The 17,398-nt window shown below is 34.6% G+C and overlaps 2 protein-coding genes and 1 pseudogene across 3 annotated transcripts in view; 2 read left to right on the plus strand and 1 right to left on the minus strand.

The window, feature by feature from the left end:
• Positions 1-5,822, plus strand: part of RpL29 (ribosomal protein L29) — a 31,366-nt gene extending 25,544 nt beyond the window's left edge. The window contains exons 1-4 of one of the 2 annotated variants that reach the window (XM_073076020.1): positions 4,689-4,783; positions 4,916-4,970; positions 5,229-5,293; positions 5,665-5,822. In XM_073076020.1, the coding sequence (XP_072932121.1) occupies positions 4,934-4,970; positions 5,229-5,293; positions 5,665-5,784 (222 nt within the window). In that variant the 5' untranslated portion in view covers positions 4,689-4,783; positions 4,916-4,933 and the 3' untranslated portion in view covers positions 5,785-5,822. Of the gene's footprint in view, positions 1-4,688; positions 4,784-4,913; positions 4,971-5,228; positions 5,294-5,664 lie in introns of those variants that run through there. The other variant, XM_073076022.1, reaches the window with a different exon arrangement.
• Srp68 (signal recognition particle 68) lies at positions 82-4,320 on the minus strand. Its single transcript, XM_073076019.1, has 6 exons — positions 4,043-4,320; positions 3,630-3,751; positions 2,535-2,762; positions 1,901-2,089; positions 1,316-1,446; positions 82-1,189 (listed from the first exon to the last, which is right to left on the minus strand). Exons 1-6 carry the CDS (start codon positions 4,137-4,139, stop codon positions 163-165), a joined length of 1,794 nt encoding a protein of 597 aa, XP_072932120.1. The 5' UTR covers positions 4,140-4,320; the 3' UTR covers positions 82-162.
• A 2,035-nt stretch (positions 5,823-7,857) lies between the features above and the next one.
• LOC140744437 (probable E3 ubiquitin-protein ligase sinah) lies at positions 7,858-10,709 on the plus strand (annotated as a pseudogene).
• The last annotated feature ends 6,689 nt before the right edge of the window (positions 10,710-17,398 follow it).

Genomic DNA, 17,398 nt, shown 5'->3' on the forward strand with positions numbered 1-17,398 from the left:
TAACATTGTGACACGAGAATTTTATAAGATAATTAGTAGGAAAAATAAAATATAAATAGAGAAAGAAAGGAAACAAATACAGAAATTAATATGAATATATTCTAAAGAACCAGTATAATTTGTGTCTCGATATAACATATATATTTGTATTTCTTATATGGCTCATTTGTCACTTTTGCCCCATCCCAAGAAACCCTTGACGAGCCCAGTGAGGCCGGCGCCCTGCTTCTTACTGTTAGCTGCACCGGTCTTGTCGTCCAGATTCGGAAACTCAATGAAGTTGCACGCGAGGTCGAAGAACAACGGCTTACACGGGATTGCCTCCATCGCGGGCGGCAGCTTGTAGATGTTCGGGTTCTTGGTCAAAACTTGCGTGTCTTCACGGTACTCGTCCAAGCGGTCGACCAGCGGCTTCTTATCCTTATAAGGCTTGCCACTTGAATACTTCGCTTCCTCATCATCATCATCCTCCTCCAGCACCGAATCCGCGTGGACCTCGAACTTGCAGCTCTCAATGTCTTTCTGCAACATTTTCAACTTCTCTAGTATCTTCTTGTTCTTCAGCTTGCTGCCGATCGATTCCTCTGTGTAAGTATTACACCGTTCTAACATCGCGAGCGCTTCCCTGAATCGTCGCAATCCCGTTAGCACCTGGGCGATATAGAAGCAACGGAACGCCTTGTAAGCTTTCATCTCGGTCTCTATTTCTTCCTGATAAGCTTTGTCGGTATCGAAACCCGGTAGCTGCTGCAACTCGGTGTAATTTTGCAGAATGATCTCGTACAGCCGCGTCAGGTCCTGGGGGCGCACCTTCTTGCCGTCAATCTGGCCGTTGGTCTTGCGAGCCTCCTCTGCCTGCTGTACGAGCAAGTTGTTCCTCTCGATGGTGCGCATAAGACGCAAGTACATGAGGTAGGACAGCAAGTAGTGGATACCGGACATCTGGGTTTCAGTGGGCGACTTAACCTTCGCGTCGTTCTTGATCTCGTCCTTGAGTGCCGAGATGGCGTCCTTGCAGTCCATGAGGATGTTCTCGAGGACCTCGATGCGGGCGTCGAGCGTCTTGGCGGCGGCGGCGGACTTGTCGAGGTCCTGCAGCGCGATGAGGAACAGCCGCACCTTCTCGGGCCGCACCGTCACGCGCCGCCCGCGCCACTCCACTTCGTGCATCACGCCCGACCGAGACTCCCTGGATAATTAATTAAGATTATTTAATTTCGCTATTACGTATCAAGAATTGCGTATTGTTAAATGCGTAATGCCTTCAAATGCAAAAACCTACAAATATCTAATGTTGAAATAAATCTTTACGTACTTAGCTTGTGCCATAAGCGTGTCGAGGTTCTCAATGAGCCCCTGCCCGCGCATGGCCACGAGGTCGCCCGCCGCCGTTTCGTCTCCAATGTTGTAGGCGCAGTAGCGAAGACTAGGTTTCAATTCTTCTACCTGCAGTATCAAATATAATGTAATTGTATCCCTTCCATTGTTATATGAAGAAGTACTGGCATCAATCTATCAAGGAGTAATTCTGTATTATCAAAGCCATGAGACCAAAACACTGCAACCTCAGCACTGCTACTAGAAAATAGGTTAGATAGAGGAGAGGATAACATACTAGTTAACACACTGTTATAAAGAGGCCACCCCACCCTCTCTAAATATGATGTCCAATTTTTCCTCTCACTGTGATCTTTACTGGACATGGCCAATTTTTCCTCTCACTGTGATCTTTACTGGACATGGTCTATAATTTAGTAGGTCATAGCATGTGCAAATTGCATGAAGGGTCCAGTACAAAAAAAAAATAGAGATCATCTTATGTAAAATCAAGTACATAAAATACAAATCACTTACAGATTTTAAATACAAAAAAGATATAAGACTAGACAGACATTCTCACCTTCTGCTTATAAACGAGCCGCTCGTCCTCGGGCAGCGCGGCGCAGAGGTTGTCGAGCACGAGCTGCGCGCGCTGCAGGCGCTCCGCCGCGGGCCGCCACTGCTGCAGCTCCAGCAGCAGCGCGCCGCCCAGCCACGCCGCGTACGCGCTCGCCTCCAGCTGAGTGCGAGCGTCGCACACGCCGCTTTGCTGACACACCAGAACAATACAATAATTACGTATCAACATCATCATTATCAACCATTACTGTTCCACTGCTGGGCACGGGTCTCCTCTCAGAATGAGAAGGATTAGGCCATAGTCCATCGCGCTTGCCAAGTGCGTATTGGTAGACTTCACTTACCTTTGAAATTTTTTTTAAGATTTCTGAGGTATGTAGGTTTCCTCACGATGTTTTCCTTCACGGTTTAAGCAAGTGATAATTAATATCTAATACGCACATAACTTTGAAAAATGAGAGGTGCTTGTCTGGGATTTAAACCTGTCCTCTCGATCAAGAGGCAGAGTTTCTTAACCACTAGGCTAACACTGCTTAATAATTTATAGATAGAAAGTTATCATCTTATCTAGGCATCTCAAACTGAAAATAATGATCAACATAAATCATTAACTTGTATGATATCTTCACTCTTACCTCACACAACTGCAACAGCGTCTGAGCATGAGCGCACGCCTTCTTGAGTCGCGAGACGAGGTGGAACTTCTTGCGCGGCTCCGTGTTGGCCTCCTGGCGGAGCTGCATCGCGTGCGCCCAGGCGCGCTCGGCCTGCAACAGCGGCACGCACAACAGCCGGCTTTCGGCAGTAGTCGCCGTCAGGTGAACGGTGGTCACGTCCTTACGACGATAGTGACGTCTGTCGCCCTATAAATTAAATTGTAACAATAACTATAAAATATAGAAGTGTAAAGATTGTATTTATTCCTCTTTATTGTATTTTGAAGGTGGTAGAACCCTTTGTGGTTCGACTTCGGCTGCACCACAGCCACACCTATGTCTGCCTTATTGCATTATAACAGCAGTGTTAAGTGCTGCTGTGTTCTAGTTTGAAGGGTGTGGTAAGGGAAACATACTTTTCCAAGGTGTTCCAGCTTAGTCCAGAGGGGTAGCGGCGCATCTGTGCCTGAGCTCCGGTACGAATATCGAAGCCTATCTGGAGTCAATTACAGATGTCCATGGGTGGCAGAAGCCACTTACCATCAGGTGGACTGCATGCTCGTCTGCTACTCCATATTATAAAAAAAAGAAAACCCTGTAGGTACAATTAAATGAGAAATAAGTTTGCAAATTACAATGAAAGAGATGTTGCCTAGCTAATGCCACCAAGGAGCCCTAGTAGTTCGTGGACCATTGCTTAAAAATCATTGCTCCATTACAACTGAAATTAAACATTAAATTTAAACCAATAGATATTTTTACATTTTTGAAGAGACCATAACAAATGAATAAATTAACTAACAAGTTTTACATATTATTTTTGTACTTTTCTTGTTAGGATAATATTGTAAATAATTAATATGTAAATTGTATAATTGAAATAAATAAAGGCATGTCAATAAAATAATCACAATATTAACCTAAGTTATATATTAATTAAGTTCACTTTTTTTTTTCTCAATTTGAAATATTAATTGCAAAAGTATCATTAATATTCCATTTAATATTATGAAGTTTATAAATATTGTTTTTTGTTCTGATTGCAATAATGTTGATGTAATTGACTATACAAACCTGTGGAATCTTGAGCACCTTCCGGAGACGTCTGATGCGACGAGAACAGTAGCCCCGGTAACGCTGGTAGTCTCCATGACGGAGGCCATGCTGCTGTTGAGCATCCTTAGTGATGCGGAATACTGTATTCTATATAAGGATATTACAACAAATGAAATAATCAAATATTACCCAAAAGTTTCACTATTAACCAATGTTTATCACTGGTCGAAAATCTATTATATACTAATATTTAATTAGATAACTTCAATAAGTATCGTTCATTCACAGTGCCTGCATACTGCGATGGTTCAACAGCTGGCTTAATCCTAAATAAAGGGAGTGATAAGCTATAAATACATTTAAGAAAAAAATTTTTTTTTCAACAAAGTTTTGTTGCCAAAATCGTTTACATTGATTGATAAAAAGGATACTTTCTAAAGATAAGACATTGGTCAACTTGTCTTCCTTAGCCGAGTCTTCTGAAGATATAGGTTTGCAATCACCACTTTCACTTTCTAGGACCACCATGTTAGGATTGGAGGCTTACAAGTTTATTGCAAATATTGTAAGGAGTTATTAGAATAAAATATATTTAGGCTGTTATTTTTAATAATTTTCATTAAACACGTCACATAAATCTGTAATTTGTACGATGTGGACGTGTGATTATTCTACGGTGACATGCCATTTAACTGACAGTGACATTTATTACATCTTCATATTTTATTACTTTTCTCCTACCATGCCTAAGCATCATCTTAATACAACATCTCAGTTACTAATTTATTTACTTTTAACATCGCAGTTATGTAAAATTCAATCCGTAATTTGTAATATCAATTTATGACATTCCCCAAGTATAGTCCGAGAAGAGGTACAAATTACTTTGAGTGCATTATATTTTAGTATTTTGAATTCGGTAATTGATAAACAATAACATTACAATAATTGAAATTTTACAAAGCTGGATAAACACATAAATAATTAATACGATAAATCATTTTACTCTACGGACTTCCTATATAGGTTACTATATTATTTGCTACGGACTATGATATATTATCTACATAGCGTAAATTCACTGAGCTTGTCAGTGTGACAAATATTGACATTTGACATTGATGTTTTAAGCATCTCTCTCTTTCTTTTTGTGATTTTTGTGTCTGAACAAGGTTCGTTTTGCTGTTATTTTGTGTGTTAATTCATAAATATCCATGAAATCTGTGATTCCTTTATAATAAAAATTGTGTGATACGTAGTATGTGCCTTTCTATATAAAGTTACATATATATTTTCGTTTTCAGAAAAGTTAACATAGCGATATGGCGAAGTCCAAGAACCATACAAATCATAACCAAAGTGAGTATAGTATGAAATCCTATAATAATGTATTTACAAAGAAAACCGACAATCTATAAAATATATTATATAGACAATTTCTAAAGTAGTGTTCTAAAAGAGCAACAATTTATACAAATATCTAATGAACAACCATTTGTAAATAAACCAATAATATATAACCTATTATCGTAACATATTACTATTGATTTCTGTAGTTTCTAGAGTCTAGATAGTAGATAAACATGTAAATAATTTATTGTTGTTTCCTTTTTTCAGATCGCAAAGCCCACAGGAATGGCATTAAAAAACCCACGAAGTTCAGGCACGAATCAACACTTGGGGTATGTTTACAATGCTTGTTTTCCATTTTTTTATTTCCAAAATTTAATTTAATATACAGAAGTCTTGTTACCAAATACCACTTATAATGGTGTATAAAAAAACAGTTTTGTCCTAACAACATATTTGTGTAAAACATCATGGTTCCAAAACTTGTTATTGTGTACAGTATCCTATTATTCAGTTCAAAATTTATAGTATCTAAATCTTTATTCTATAGGCTACACACCCTAATTGTTATAATCAATTTGTTTTATCCATTTACACAGTATAACTGATAAGTCTCCCGTGTACAAAATAGTGTATAAAACTTATCACAATAAGCCTATCCTAGAGCTAAAGTCCATAAATTCATAAACTGTTTTTGTTGCAGATGGACCCCAAATTCTTGAGGAATCAGAGATTCTGCAAGAAAGGCAACCTTAAGCCAGCTAAGCAGTTAGCGAGGGCGGCTGAAAGGAAAGCAACGAGGGAAGCTAAGGCCAAGAAATGAACATTTAGTTTGTAAGACAATAAAATAATAAAAATCAATCTTTGTGTTTTGTTCATAAATTTATTACATTGGTTTAAATAGATAAAAAGGCCCATTTATCAGACCCATAACTTTTATTTGATATAATCTTCATTTGTTAAAAATGTTGTTGTTTGTATTGTTACTAATTATTTATCGCCTTTAAATATTTAGTAAAAAATGCAAATATAATAAAATTACCTATGGCTGGTGATAGGGTAGGTCTAATACATGTGGTAATACTCGAGGCATCACTGGCCACTGCCATATCTACTGCTTAATACCAGCAATGAGGTAAAGAACACACTTATCAGAGGTGTTCCAGCTTATTCCTGAGAAGTAGCTAGCACTATTATTACAGATTTCCATGGGTGGCAGTAATCACAAGTAGATAGTCTAGTCTTCCTAATGACTCAGTTTCTACTTCCAAAATATAGAGGGAATTGTTTCAAATTCAAGTGAGCTTTAAGGGCTCGAACACAAAACTGCGATGCGAATTCGCAACGCAGCAAATTGCGATGCGATATCGTGCGGCGTAGCGTCTCTCAGGGTGACCAACAACAACAACCACTGTGCGATGCGAATCAATTCGCAAGTTCTTGCGATGCGTCGAGGGAGCTCGCAGATTTTTGCGATGCGACGTCGCATCGCAGTTTTGTGTACGAACCCTAAATTAATTATATTTCGATTATTGAACTTCAGGTATAATAAAAGACAGTTTTATATATACCTAAGATCATTGTCGAAAAAGATCGTTTTTTTCCGAAAAAGATCGAATCGATCCTTTTTCTTCAATCGTTTGAAATTGAACTGTGATAAATCCGATAAATCGATTCACGAAAAAGTCAAGGCCAAAGAATAGATTCTCCAAAATCGTCTTCGGTCTATTCAGGGACGAAGTTTGCGAAAAAAATAATAATTAAAAAACTAAAAACCACGCTTTTATAGCTAATCGCACTAATAACTAAAACGTAATTTTTAATGACAAAGAATTTAATATTACAATAGTAGAAGATTAGCAATAAAAGCGTGTTTTTAAGTTTTTTTTAACATTTTTTTTTTTAAATTTATAGTCTGTTCAATTTATAAATTGGGATATTAATTAATCTACTAAGGATAATGGGAAACTTATCGAATTATTGTCATCGGTCCTTGATACGTGTGCAAAGTTCCAAATTAATCAGCTTTGTGGAAATTGGTGAAAATTGAGCTCAAAGATTCCGTTACATACATACATAGATATAACCCAAGCTAATAAAAGAGTGTTAAAAGAGGTCGTCAGGACCAATCACTGAAATAAGTATCCGTCTATAAAAAATGTCTATAACACATGTGTAAATATTTAAACACCTTTGAGAAAATCGAATTTCGATTTTGTAGGCTGAAATACTGAATCGATCAATTATTGGAGATCGATTAAAAAAACGTTTTTTTGTCCAAAAATCGATTCTTCGATCGATCGCCATACCTAGGGTAAAATACCCAAGAAAAGCCAATAATTCTAATATTTATACATTTCAGGACCCAATATGGATGGTCCGAATTATATAGTTCCTATTTAGGTTACTATACTCTTTGGATTTAGTAACCAGTACAGGATACAGAGTATGGATTTACTAGAAAAAAATGATCAATAAACATTTAATGTGTAGTCCACGAGACGAAAAAATCTCCATGATAATTTTATCATGAACATAATATTACTATATATGAACTATGTGTACAACATTTATTATTGTTTTCATTAAAATCAATGACATATAAATAAGTAACAACGATAACTTATAAGTTGATAGTATTGATATTTTTAGGTTGATATACTTATATTAAAGTATTATGGTCTTGCACCTAATAATAATAAAAATGAAAAACACGAAATAAACAAAGAGGTAAGTATAGTTTTTTTAAGTTTGCCACACTGAAACATAAGGGAATACCCGAATTGTTTGAGTGAGATGAAAAGTACGTAATGTATTATGATATCTAACTACACAGAGTTAAAGTTTATATTTGCATACGTATTCATTTCACTTCCATGCTATTATCTTGAAGCAAAGTACATTGTATTCGTTCGTATGAATCGTATGCTAGGTATAAAAACGTAGGAAACATTCGTGCGAAACTCGTGTAGCTCTAAACTTGTATAATTTATTTCTGGGATTTTTTTCCGTTACTTGGATTACGGACTGGATTTCTGCCTATCGTGTAAAGTACCGTCCTTAAGTCCTTTCACATTTTATTCCAGTGGTGAAATCTAAGTGCTGCAAGCGGGATCTTTAGTTGATTTCTGTGCCACCTAACCACTTATTATTGTAAGTATAAGTAATTCATCATATTTTATCTCGATCTCATAGATTATTACTTGCTCAGTCACCTTATCTAGTGCCATATGTAGTGACCAATGATATAAGTAGTGAATTTATATAAAACCTCGTCGTGCAATATCAGATGAATAAAATAGGTATCTAAGCTTGCAATGCAACTGCTTGTGAAGGTGATCATCAATAGGTAAAAACTTCAGCCATCAAGTAAATGTTTTTGTCGTTTATTTCACTTTATTTTATTTTCCTATAACTTTGTGAGTTTGTTTTGTGTTCTTATATATTCTACCTACATAAATAATTATTAAAGTACTTCAGCTACCTACATTTGTAATATTAATATCGTTGTATCGAGTCACTTACATTACTTAAGAGTATCTTCGTCTGTTAAATTATTGCCCTCTTTAGGTACTGATTTAAGTCCATCATACACCTACTATACAAGACAAAGGTGTTTATAATCATTGTAATGAGCTGTTTCATTCCAGGCTTGTTTGACTGTCTAAACATGGCTAAAGCAAGAGCTAATAAGAAGTAAGTTTATGTCCATCTACTTATGTATGTAACTTTTATACCTTAAAGTACAATTCATTATATTAATGTTAAAGTAAGTACACACTTTTATCTTGAAACAATAAATTTGATGAGTATGTAGATAATAACAGTAATATTATTGTACATTCAATTTCTATTACAATGAGTTAGAACTTCTTCGGAATTTTAATTCCTTTACATTGTTACTTATGAACTTAATTATTTGTACTGTTTAAGCGCTTACTATGTTATAATTTGGATGTATCATATTAATTGGTGCAAGATGTTTGTTTAACAGTGTCAAGATAAACCAACAATAAATTGAAATGAACTATTTTGTAATTTTTCTAGGATGGGGGCAGTCGGAGTGGAACTGCCCGAGTGTCCAGTATGTTTGGAAACAATGTCGGCTCCTATTTTCCAGTGCCAATCTGGACATAGTTTATGTTCAATGTGTACTTCCAATCTTCGTCCACCGATATGCCCCATGTGTCGCCAAGCTATGACACAGATGAGAAACTTAACACTCGAAGATATTATTGCCAAGGTAAGTAACACTAAACTCTAAGTAGTTGTAATTGTTTGAGTTGGTGAATTAACTGCAGTAATGAAAACAAGAAAAGATACAGAAGATAAATAATTGTGGCTCTGTTTAAAGTAAACACTAGCAAGTTGCTATACCTCAAGTACCAGTGATACTGTTCTGAAACATGCTTGAGATTACTTACTTAAATGATGATTGCAACGGAAGAAACTAGCAAATATTTTTTATATAATTAATTCGTTAATTCTACAAATATTCTGTATGTATGTATACTCTTTTAGGCAGTGGTGCCATGCCCCAACAAGCCTAGTGGCTGTGTTTACACTATGATGTCACAGGAAATTGATAATCATCTGAAAGAATGCATCTTTCGAGAAATGAACTGTCCACTTGGTGTTGTTTTTGGAAAATGTTCATGGAATGGTAAGTTTAAAACGGAGATTTGTACTTTAATGTAATGTTAATATTAGATTTAGATATTAGAAATTTATTACCACTTGATTAAACGGCAAAGGAAAAATACTGTGGGGAAACCTGCACACCTAAGAGATTTATAATAAAATCTCAAAGGTATGTGAAGTCTACCAATACGAACTAGCTCAGCTGTAGTACAGTAAAGGGTTGATGATGGTGAGAGCCAATATTTTATATGCCTGCTGCTATGCCAGCTATGCCTGCAATCAATTTTTTGTTGAATGATCACTGCTACCTATGTGCATATTAAATTCCGAATAGAATGCTCAACAGCATATCACAAACACACAATTGTTACCGAGCAGTGATAATTAAAAATATTATAAGTGTATATTTACTAATAGTGAAAATAGCCCAATCCTCCTGAGGACAATGTCAAGAGGATCACATAGGTATAGTCCGCGCCAAACTGCTATTCCGCTCTGAAGTTGTTGCGAGCAGATGTAGTCATACAATTTGCTATGGCAACGCAATTCATTTCTATATTCGGAGCGTATTAAGCGTATTAGCAGTTTTAAGCGGACTTTACTTATAATATATAGGTAATGTTTATTTTTCTGTGTTATCTAGTAAACATAGCTTGAGGACATGACTTATTTACATTACGTTTTCAGGGAAAATTAAAGAATTATTGCAACATTTCAATGAACGTCACCCTGGTAGCTGCAATATAAATATTGATTCTGATGTAGAACTCGATAATATTTCTACTAATGAAGACGATCGTCGCGTCTATTTGGTTGCTCAAGGCAAAACTCTCTTCATTCTTACTATAAAAATTGATACAATTCAGAAAATGGCTTATTGGCTTGTGCAACATATTGGCAGTAAGAAAGTTGCTCAACAATTCGTCTATGAGATACATATTACTAGTAAACAAGATAATAAGCGGAAGATAATGTTCCACGAATATTGCTTCAATGATGCAGTTCAACCTGAAGAAATTTTTCGTCAAGGAAGATGTGGTATCGTTCCTTTAAAAATGCTTAATCATTTCATTAAGGATAGAACTGTATTATTCCGATTCTTGATAAAAAGGTTCCCTGCAAATCCTAATCAAAAGTTTGAAAAAAGTGATGGAGGTAATGTAAGTCGACCTCCGAATAAAGGCCCTAAAGGTTCGGGGCCGCAAGGACCGGGCCCTCAAAAGCCTAAATCGCAGGGGCCGCAAGGACCTCGACCAAAAAGTCCTGGGCCTATTAATGTAAAACATAATCGATCGGCCTCGAGCGGGCCGCGAGGAAACAATAAGAACCATCCTTTCAATTTCAAATAATTTTTGTTTTGTACAGTATAGTAACTTAAACAGTCATCATAATGTAATTAAATATTTATAAGTTTACACAGTTTTGGGAAGATATTTGCATTTTGAGAAAATATTCACAACTTTTGCGGAAAATTCAATGGACCACGCATTTAAGTTGCCTTTGAAAGTACTATAGGCTTCCATCACTAATAAGAGCACCCATATGTCTATTTAGGCGCTCTTTTCGTCGCGGCATTTTTTTTGTCGCTGATTGTGTATCTAGTTCTTATTAGTCATCGAAGACTATAGGTGGTAATTAGAAAACTTTCAACTCTGCGCATTTTGTTCTATTTGAAGTGTTGAGTGTCACTGATGTGGATACAATTTTCCACGTGCCCCTGAAGCAGCTGGTTGACTGTGTCATGCACAATCAATTTCTCTTATTTGCTCTGTTTATCAGAAATGAAAACCCATTTCTCATGTGCTTGTAGGGAACATGTTAACGACGTTGCTATCTATTTATAGCTCGCTGGAAGAATTTCAAAGTATGATATTAACCTACATCAATGTACATTGTTATTTTCGTGATGAATGTTATATCATAACTAATTATCTTATACTTAATTAAATAATTAGTAAGCTTATTATGCTTATATTCAATTTGCAGTAACATTCAATTCACGAAATAACGTATACCTACCTACATTATATGTAGTGGAGATTGTCGTTGAAACGCAGTGGAAAAAATGTGATGAAAAAATACTTTTTTGCACGTCATACTACCTGTTACTACTATAAGTTGAGGTCGTTGCGGGTCTCAAAACGTTAATTACGGAGTATAGAGGTAAGTAGTACAGTCGTAGGGTGCCGTTACACGTTAGTGTAGTACGTGGATAAATTTAAAAAATGGTGCAAAGTAAATTAAAAATAACGTATCTACGAAATTATTTTGGACTACATAAATAGTTGAGGATCTGTTGCATATTGCAGTTCTATTTACTGCACTATAATAGTCACCAAGATTATTATTTTTTTCAAGTCTGCGCACTTCGTTAATGTTTATTTCATGCCCTTGCTACACTAGCGCCATTTTGGAGAGTTTCAAACTTATTCTGTATAGCTGAATACTTTCAACAGATCCTCCATATACATGAGGTGGCACTTCTTACCTGTACACTCCTTAATGTTAATGATGCGTGACAATTAAGTTCGCGACCATGTTCATACTCATTAGTGACTTGAGAGAGCCTAAAAGCAAACCGTTATTCTTTATCCTTAATTTCCGCAGGCCATTGAGCTAAGGAGCTTAAAGCGATACAATTATGAAGCTTTTATACAAAAGCTTGCGCATGGTCGTTCATAGCAATATATTTACTCTTTCGATATACTTATTTATAAGTTATTTAGTACTTAGATAATCTTTTAAAATAATTTCGTTGAGGTAGAAAACGAGAACGTCAAATAAACGTAAAAGCGAATTGTAGTTACCATTACACTTTTATCATTTACATACTTATAAGATATTTTGTCAATAATCATTATAGTAAAACCGTGATCTGCGGGTTTTTCTATTAAACTCCTAGAAAGATTTAATTGTTGGTCAATATTTTACGATTACGCACAAAACAGTTTGTATATTTCCTCACTAAATAGTACTATATTTTAATACCTATTGGGGGTGCTATCTTATTACTATTATATAAGGAACTTCACTGAAACAATCTTATGTGAATTATAAAGAATAGCGAATTAGCGAAATGTGAGTCGATAGAACGTCATCGCAGAAATGTTTGACAATATTTCCTACTTGCCTATAAAACGCAAATTTTAATTCAAATAAACGACTATAGTAAGACTTTCAAAGCTATGGCTGACACCCTAAATACTTTTATGGGAATCTTTTAGGGTAACCTATGCTTGAGAAAGCTGGTAAGGCCATAATCTTTATGTATATTAAGATAGCATTAGTACTATTATCAATACCACTTTTTTGTGTGGTGCTTTTAATACTTCAGTGAGGACAATACTACTGGGATAGTGTGCGGAAAATAATATGTTGATTTCAATTTTTACTTTCAACTATTACTAAGTTATAAAGGGTGTAGTCTAGAAATAAGTTGCCTACTATTAATAAGGCATTCATCGATTTAATTAAATTATAAGCTCGTTATATTTTAATGTGTTTGTTGGTCTTATTTCTTTGAATTAGGATATTCAATTTAGTTATGTGCCAAATGAGTTTGGTGCATTTAGAAACAACATTATGTAACCTTAAATCTTGATTAAATAAAGGGAAATTTAAAGCATATTTGTGTTTTATTTTACATTTCCGACACATTTTATTACTGATTTTTATTTTTTTATTTTTCCATCAGTAATGTTTGTAGATAATGATGTATTCCAATTTAATCAACATTAAAAAAGGTTTTTTTTTTTCAGTTTAAGTAAAGGTAGCAATTTAGCATGCAGTCCATCTGATGGTAAATGCTATATAGGTTACTATATTTTTTGGGTAAATGGCTCTTTAGTCATACCCTACCCTAAAAATAGTTCTACCTATGGTCTAGTAGTAACGCTTCTGTATGCATTGCTGCCCTGATGATGAAGGTTGAATGGCCTCTGATAACTATTACTCCCTTATCCACATCTTTCAAACCGGAACAGCAGCGTTTGACACTGCTGTTATAGTGCGAAATGGTGCAGTGCGTTGCGCCTCCGTTCTACAAAAGTTAAATATGCTACTGAGGATTACTAGAAAGCTTGGTGCCTACCGACTTACTTAAACGATTATATAATTATGTACATATATGATGCCTATGTACCTAGAACTACATAATAGTGGTGAAACTGGTTATTATCCAATCAATTTATTACCTACCTAACCAATTTCTTTATATATATATTTCTTATGTGCGTGTGTATGTCACTGAACTCCTAAACGACTGGACTGATTTTGATGAAATTTGTTGTGTGTGTTTAAGGGGACTTGAGAATGGTTTAGATTCAGAATTTAGACCGTTGGAAAAGGTTTTTTTAATTAATTTTTAATGCGTAAGTAGTTAAAGAATCGGAAACTATGCATTTGATCAAGTGATGATCATTAGCAAAGTTGTTGTCCAAGAGCCCATGAGGGTTTGGGAGTTGGTAATACCAATTTTCGACAGATGGCACCACTGTCATTCCAATGCAGGTACAAATTTTTCGTTTTATGTATGTCATATTATTTCTTTAAAATGCGGGCGAAGCCGCGGGCACCACTAGTTTTTTTTATAATAATGATAATATATTAAAAAATAAGGCTAAAAAGCTAGAAGCCAAAACCTTAAAAACAATATTTAAAATAACCTTAATTTTCCTAGAAGTAATCTGACTGTAGTGCCTCCGTTAGGAGTATAGGTGTTCTGTGCTGTAGTGTGTACAACTACTTAATTGTGTTATTTCTGTGATCTGTCAGATTTCATTCATGTTCTTCAGATGTCACTCTTCCATTTCATTGTTTGTAAATTTTGTTTTAGGTTCCTTTAAATAATTATTTTATAGCCATAAGATTTTTTTATTAAAACAAAATATTGTTTGTGTGTAGTGTGTTTATTGGACTAAATAATCAACTATCAACAATTATGATGGATGGAATTCAATCTGCAAATACAAATGGGAATTACAGTATGTTAAAAGGAGATGTAGAAGAACTTTATAAACTTTTAAACAAATTAGTAAAAGTTCAGCTGATAAAAGAAACTGAATTCGTCGGGTTCGTGCACTCCATTGATCCAGATCAACACAGGTGAAAAAATGAACATGAATAAATTAAGTACTTTAATTCCCAAATATATATTTTTAATAAATAAGTAGGTATTGTTACAGTAATAGTTACAGTTACATGTAATAGATTTCATCTTTGGGCACTGTTAGTCTTCGTATTTCATATAATAATTTACTACCCTTCCAAATAAGATATCTATATCCATATTATTATGCGAGTAATGAGTGTGAAATTTAGCATTTTTAAAGTTTATATGAAAAAGAATTGCAGAAAGCCAAAAACTATAAGGTTCACTATTGGTGTTTTGCAAATAAATCTAAATAATTCATGCAGTGATGAAAAATGAGTATAAAACTTGTGTATCAAATAAAATCTGCACGGCAGAATTATTTTATATAAAATATAATTTTCTCTAGTTTAGTTTTTATTTTGTGTTTTGTTACAATGGAATTTTGAACGCTGCAATGATAATGATAGATAATTTCAAATAATTTTCCAGAATCTATTATTAATTTTTGCTTAACCTCAATATTTTTTAGTTTACAAATAAATAATATTTATTGCGCTTAAGTTAAAAATTGAGATTTTATGAAGATTTTTTTTTCAGCATCATTTTATTATCACCGGAAATGGAGTCACACATAGTAAATATAATTCCAGGACATGCTATATTAAATGTGGTTGAAGTTAATGAATTTCCGAAATTAAAAGAACCTGAGAGGAAAGTGATACTTGGCACTTCAACGGAAGAAATAATAAAGAAGAAGGAAAGATTAATGTCTTGGTTTAAAAGAAATTTATTGCCAATTACAGAATCAGACAAGAAGATATTATTTGGTAATGTCACTATTCTACCTCCTTACGATATCGCCAATATATGTACAGACAATCCTGTTGTTGCAATGCAAGTAAGAAAAATTATTGAAAATATGCCACAGGATTTTGATCCAGATAAATAAGTAATGAATAATATTAAGTATTTACGGGAAATAAATATTTTTAAATTTAACCTATTTTATTTCAATTATTATGGTAATGGAATCCATCAACATAATCTTTTTTTTTACAAATCTCTTGGATAAGTAAAATACATAGATATCACTCCTAACAAGAAAGTATAACTAGTTTTGAGAATTGACATTGTTGCGTAAATAAAGTTTTGCCACATCTCCTTGCTAAAATATCCCTAAAATGTTTGAAATATTTATTTACTACGTAAATTACGTAGGACATATTAGTTATTTAAACATATTTTTTTTCTAAAAACGTTTTTTAATTGTCAAGAATTCAAAAAATAGCTGACGATTCAGCCTTTTGTGGCTTCATCCAATGTCAAGGCGGTGAAGTATCTTTCTTTTTACTATTTTATTTTACTTATCAAAAACAAATCTTAACGAAATCGCCATTCTAGTTTGGCGCGCTTAAACATATTTCACAAGGGTTCAAATCCTTTATACAGGGTGGCGCAAGATTAATCACCCTATTTTGTTTTTGAATAACTTTTGTACTGAATAAAAAAAGTGATTTTGAATAATAGAAATCTTTACCAGGGCCTGTAACTTATTTTTTGCTAATTAGAAAATATGATATCTGTCAATAGTCTTCCACCAGCGTAGATACAAGTTTTTCTTGTTCAGTGTTTGAGATTATCCCACTTCTGAAATTGATAAAATAAAGCTATTTCTTCCAATTTACAACTTTCATTCTTCCCGCGCAAAATACAACTCTATCAGTCTCTAACGTCAAGAACGTTTTTTTTTTATGCTAATGCATACAATCGTGTAACGCACACAGCCAGTGACTATATAAATGGGCACTTATTATTATAATATAACACATCATGAAAATAACACAATAAATAATTTAAATAATACTATAATTGAATCATTAGAATATATATTTCTAACAAATGTTGAACTTGACCATAGCGGCACTCTTGGGGTTAACCCCCAAGAGCCCCACTGACCCATCATAATTATATTATTCATATTGCTATTAATAAAAGTCATGGCTACGGTGTTACTATGATCTATCGGATCTTAGCATAACTAAAAATAATGCGTTCCATTGGGTTTTCAAGGTTATGGAAAATCCTGAGGTAATGCTGACAAATGGACCTGGATGGTTCAGCATGACCTGACTTCTGGACTTGGACTTAAATTTTTAGGGAAGCTGTATAATTTAAAGTGGTAGAACCCTTTGCGGTTCGACTCCGGCGACACCACCGCAACACCTATTTCTGCCTAATAACAGCAGTGTTAGGCGCTGCTGTGTTCCGGTTTGAAGGGTGTGGTAAGGGAGACAGACTTTTCGGAGGCATTCCAGCTTAGTCCTCAGGGGTAGCGGTGCATCTGTGGCCGACACCTCAGGTAGGAATATCTAATCCTATCTGGGGTTGATTACAAATGTCCATGGGCGGCAGTAGCCACTTACCATCAGGTGGACTGCATGCTCGTCTGCTACTACTATATTATATATATATATATATATATATATATATATATATATATATATATATATATATATTTACATCCTCTAACTATAACACATTCTGGAATTGTTAAGTACTTATAATATCATACAGATACAAGGACGTGAACGTAGTAAAGGCTACAGGGTTATATCATACGTAATTATTAGTTAGTACGTATTAGTAGAATTACTAGGTATACTATTAGTATAGTAGTAGATAAAGTAACCAATGATAAATGTCA

Source organism: Epargyreus clarus, unplaced genomic scaffold, assembly GCF_041222505.1.
Source record: "Epargyreus clarus isolate Ecla_fem2 unplaced genomic scaffold, WU_Ecla_fem_2.2 ptg000008l, whole genome shotgun sequence".
In the NCBI taxonomy this organism is placed as follows: Eukaryota; Metazoa; Arthropoda; class Insecta; order Lepidoptera; family Hesperiidae; genus Epargyreus; species Epargyreus clarus.

What these genes read in the sequence shown, in the direction of transcription:
- Srp68 (XM_073076019.1), bottom strand. Translation starts at nt 4,139, where the DNA reads ATGGTGGTCCTAGAAAGTGAAAGTGGTGATTGCAAACCTATATCTTCA. An exon ending in AGGTGCTCAAGATTCCACAG is followed by an intron (nt 2,763 to 3,629) that starts GTTTGTATAGTC and finishes TTTAATTTATAG; the next exon opens with GGCGACAGACGTCACTATCG. An exon ending in CGCTGTTGCAGTTGTGTGAG is followed by an intron (nt 2,090 to 2,534) that starts GTAAGAGTGAAG and finishes CTGGTGTGTCAG; the next exon opens with CAAAGCGGCGTGTGCGACGC.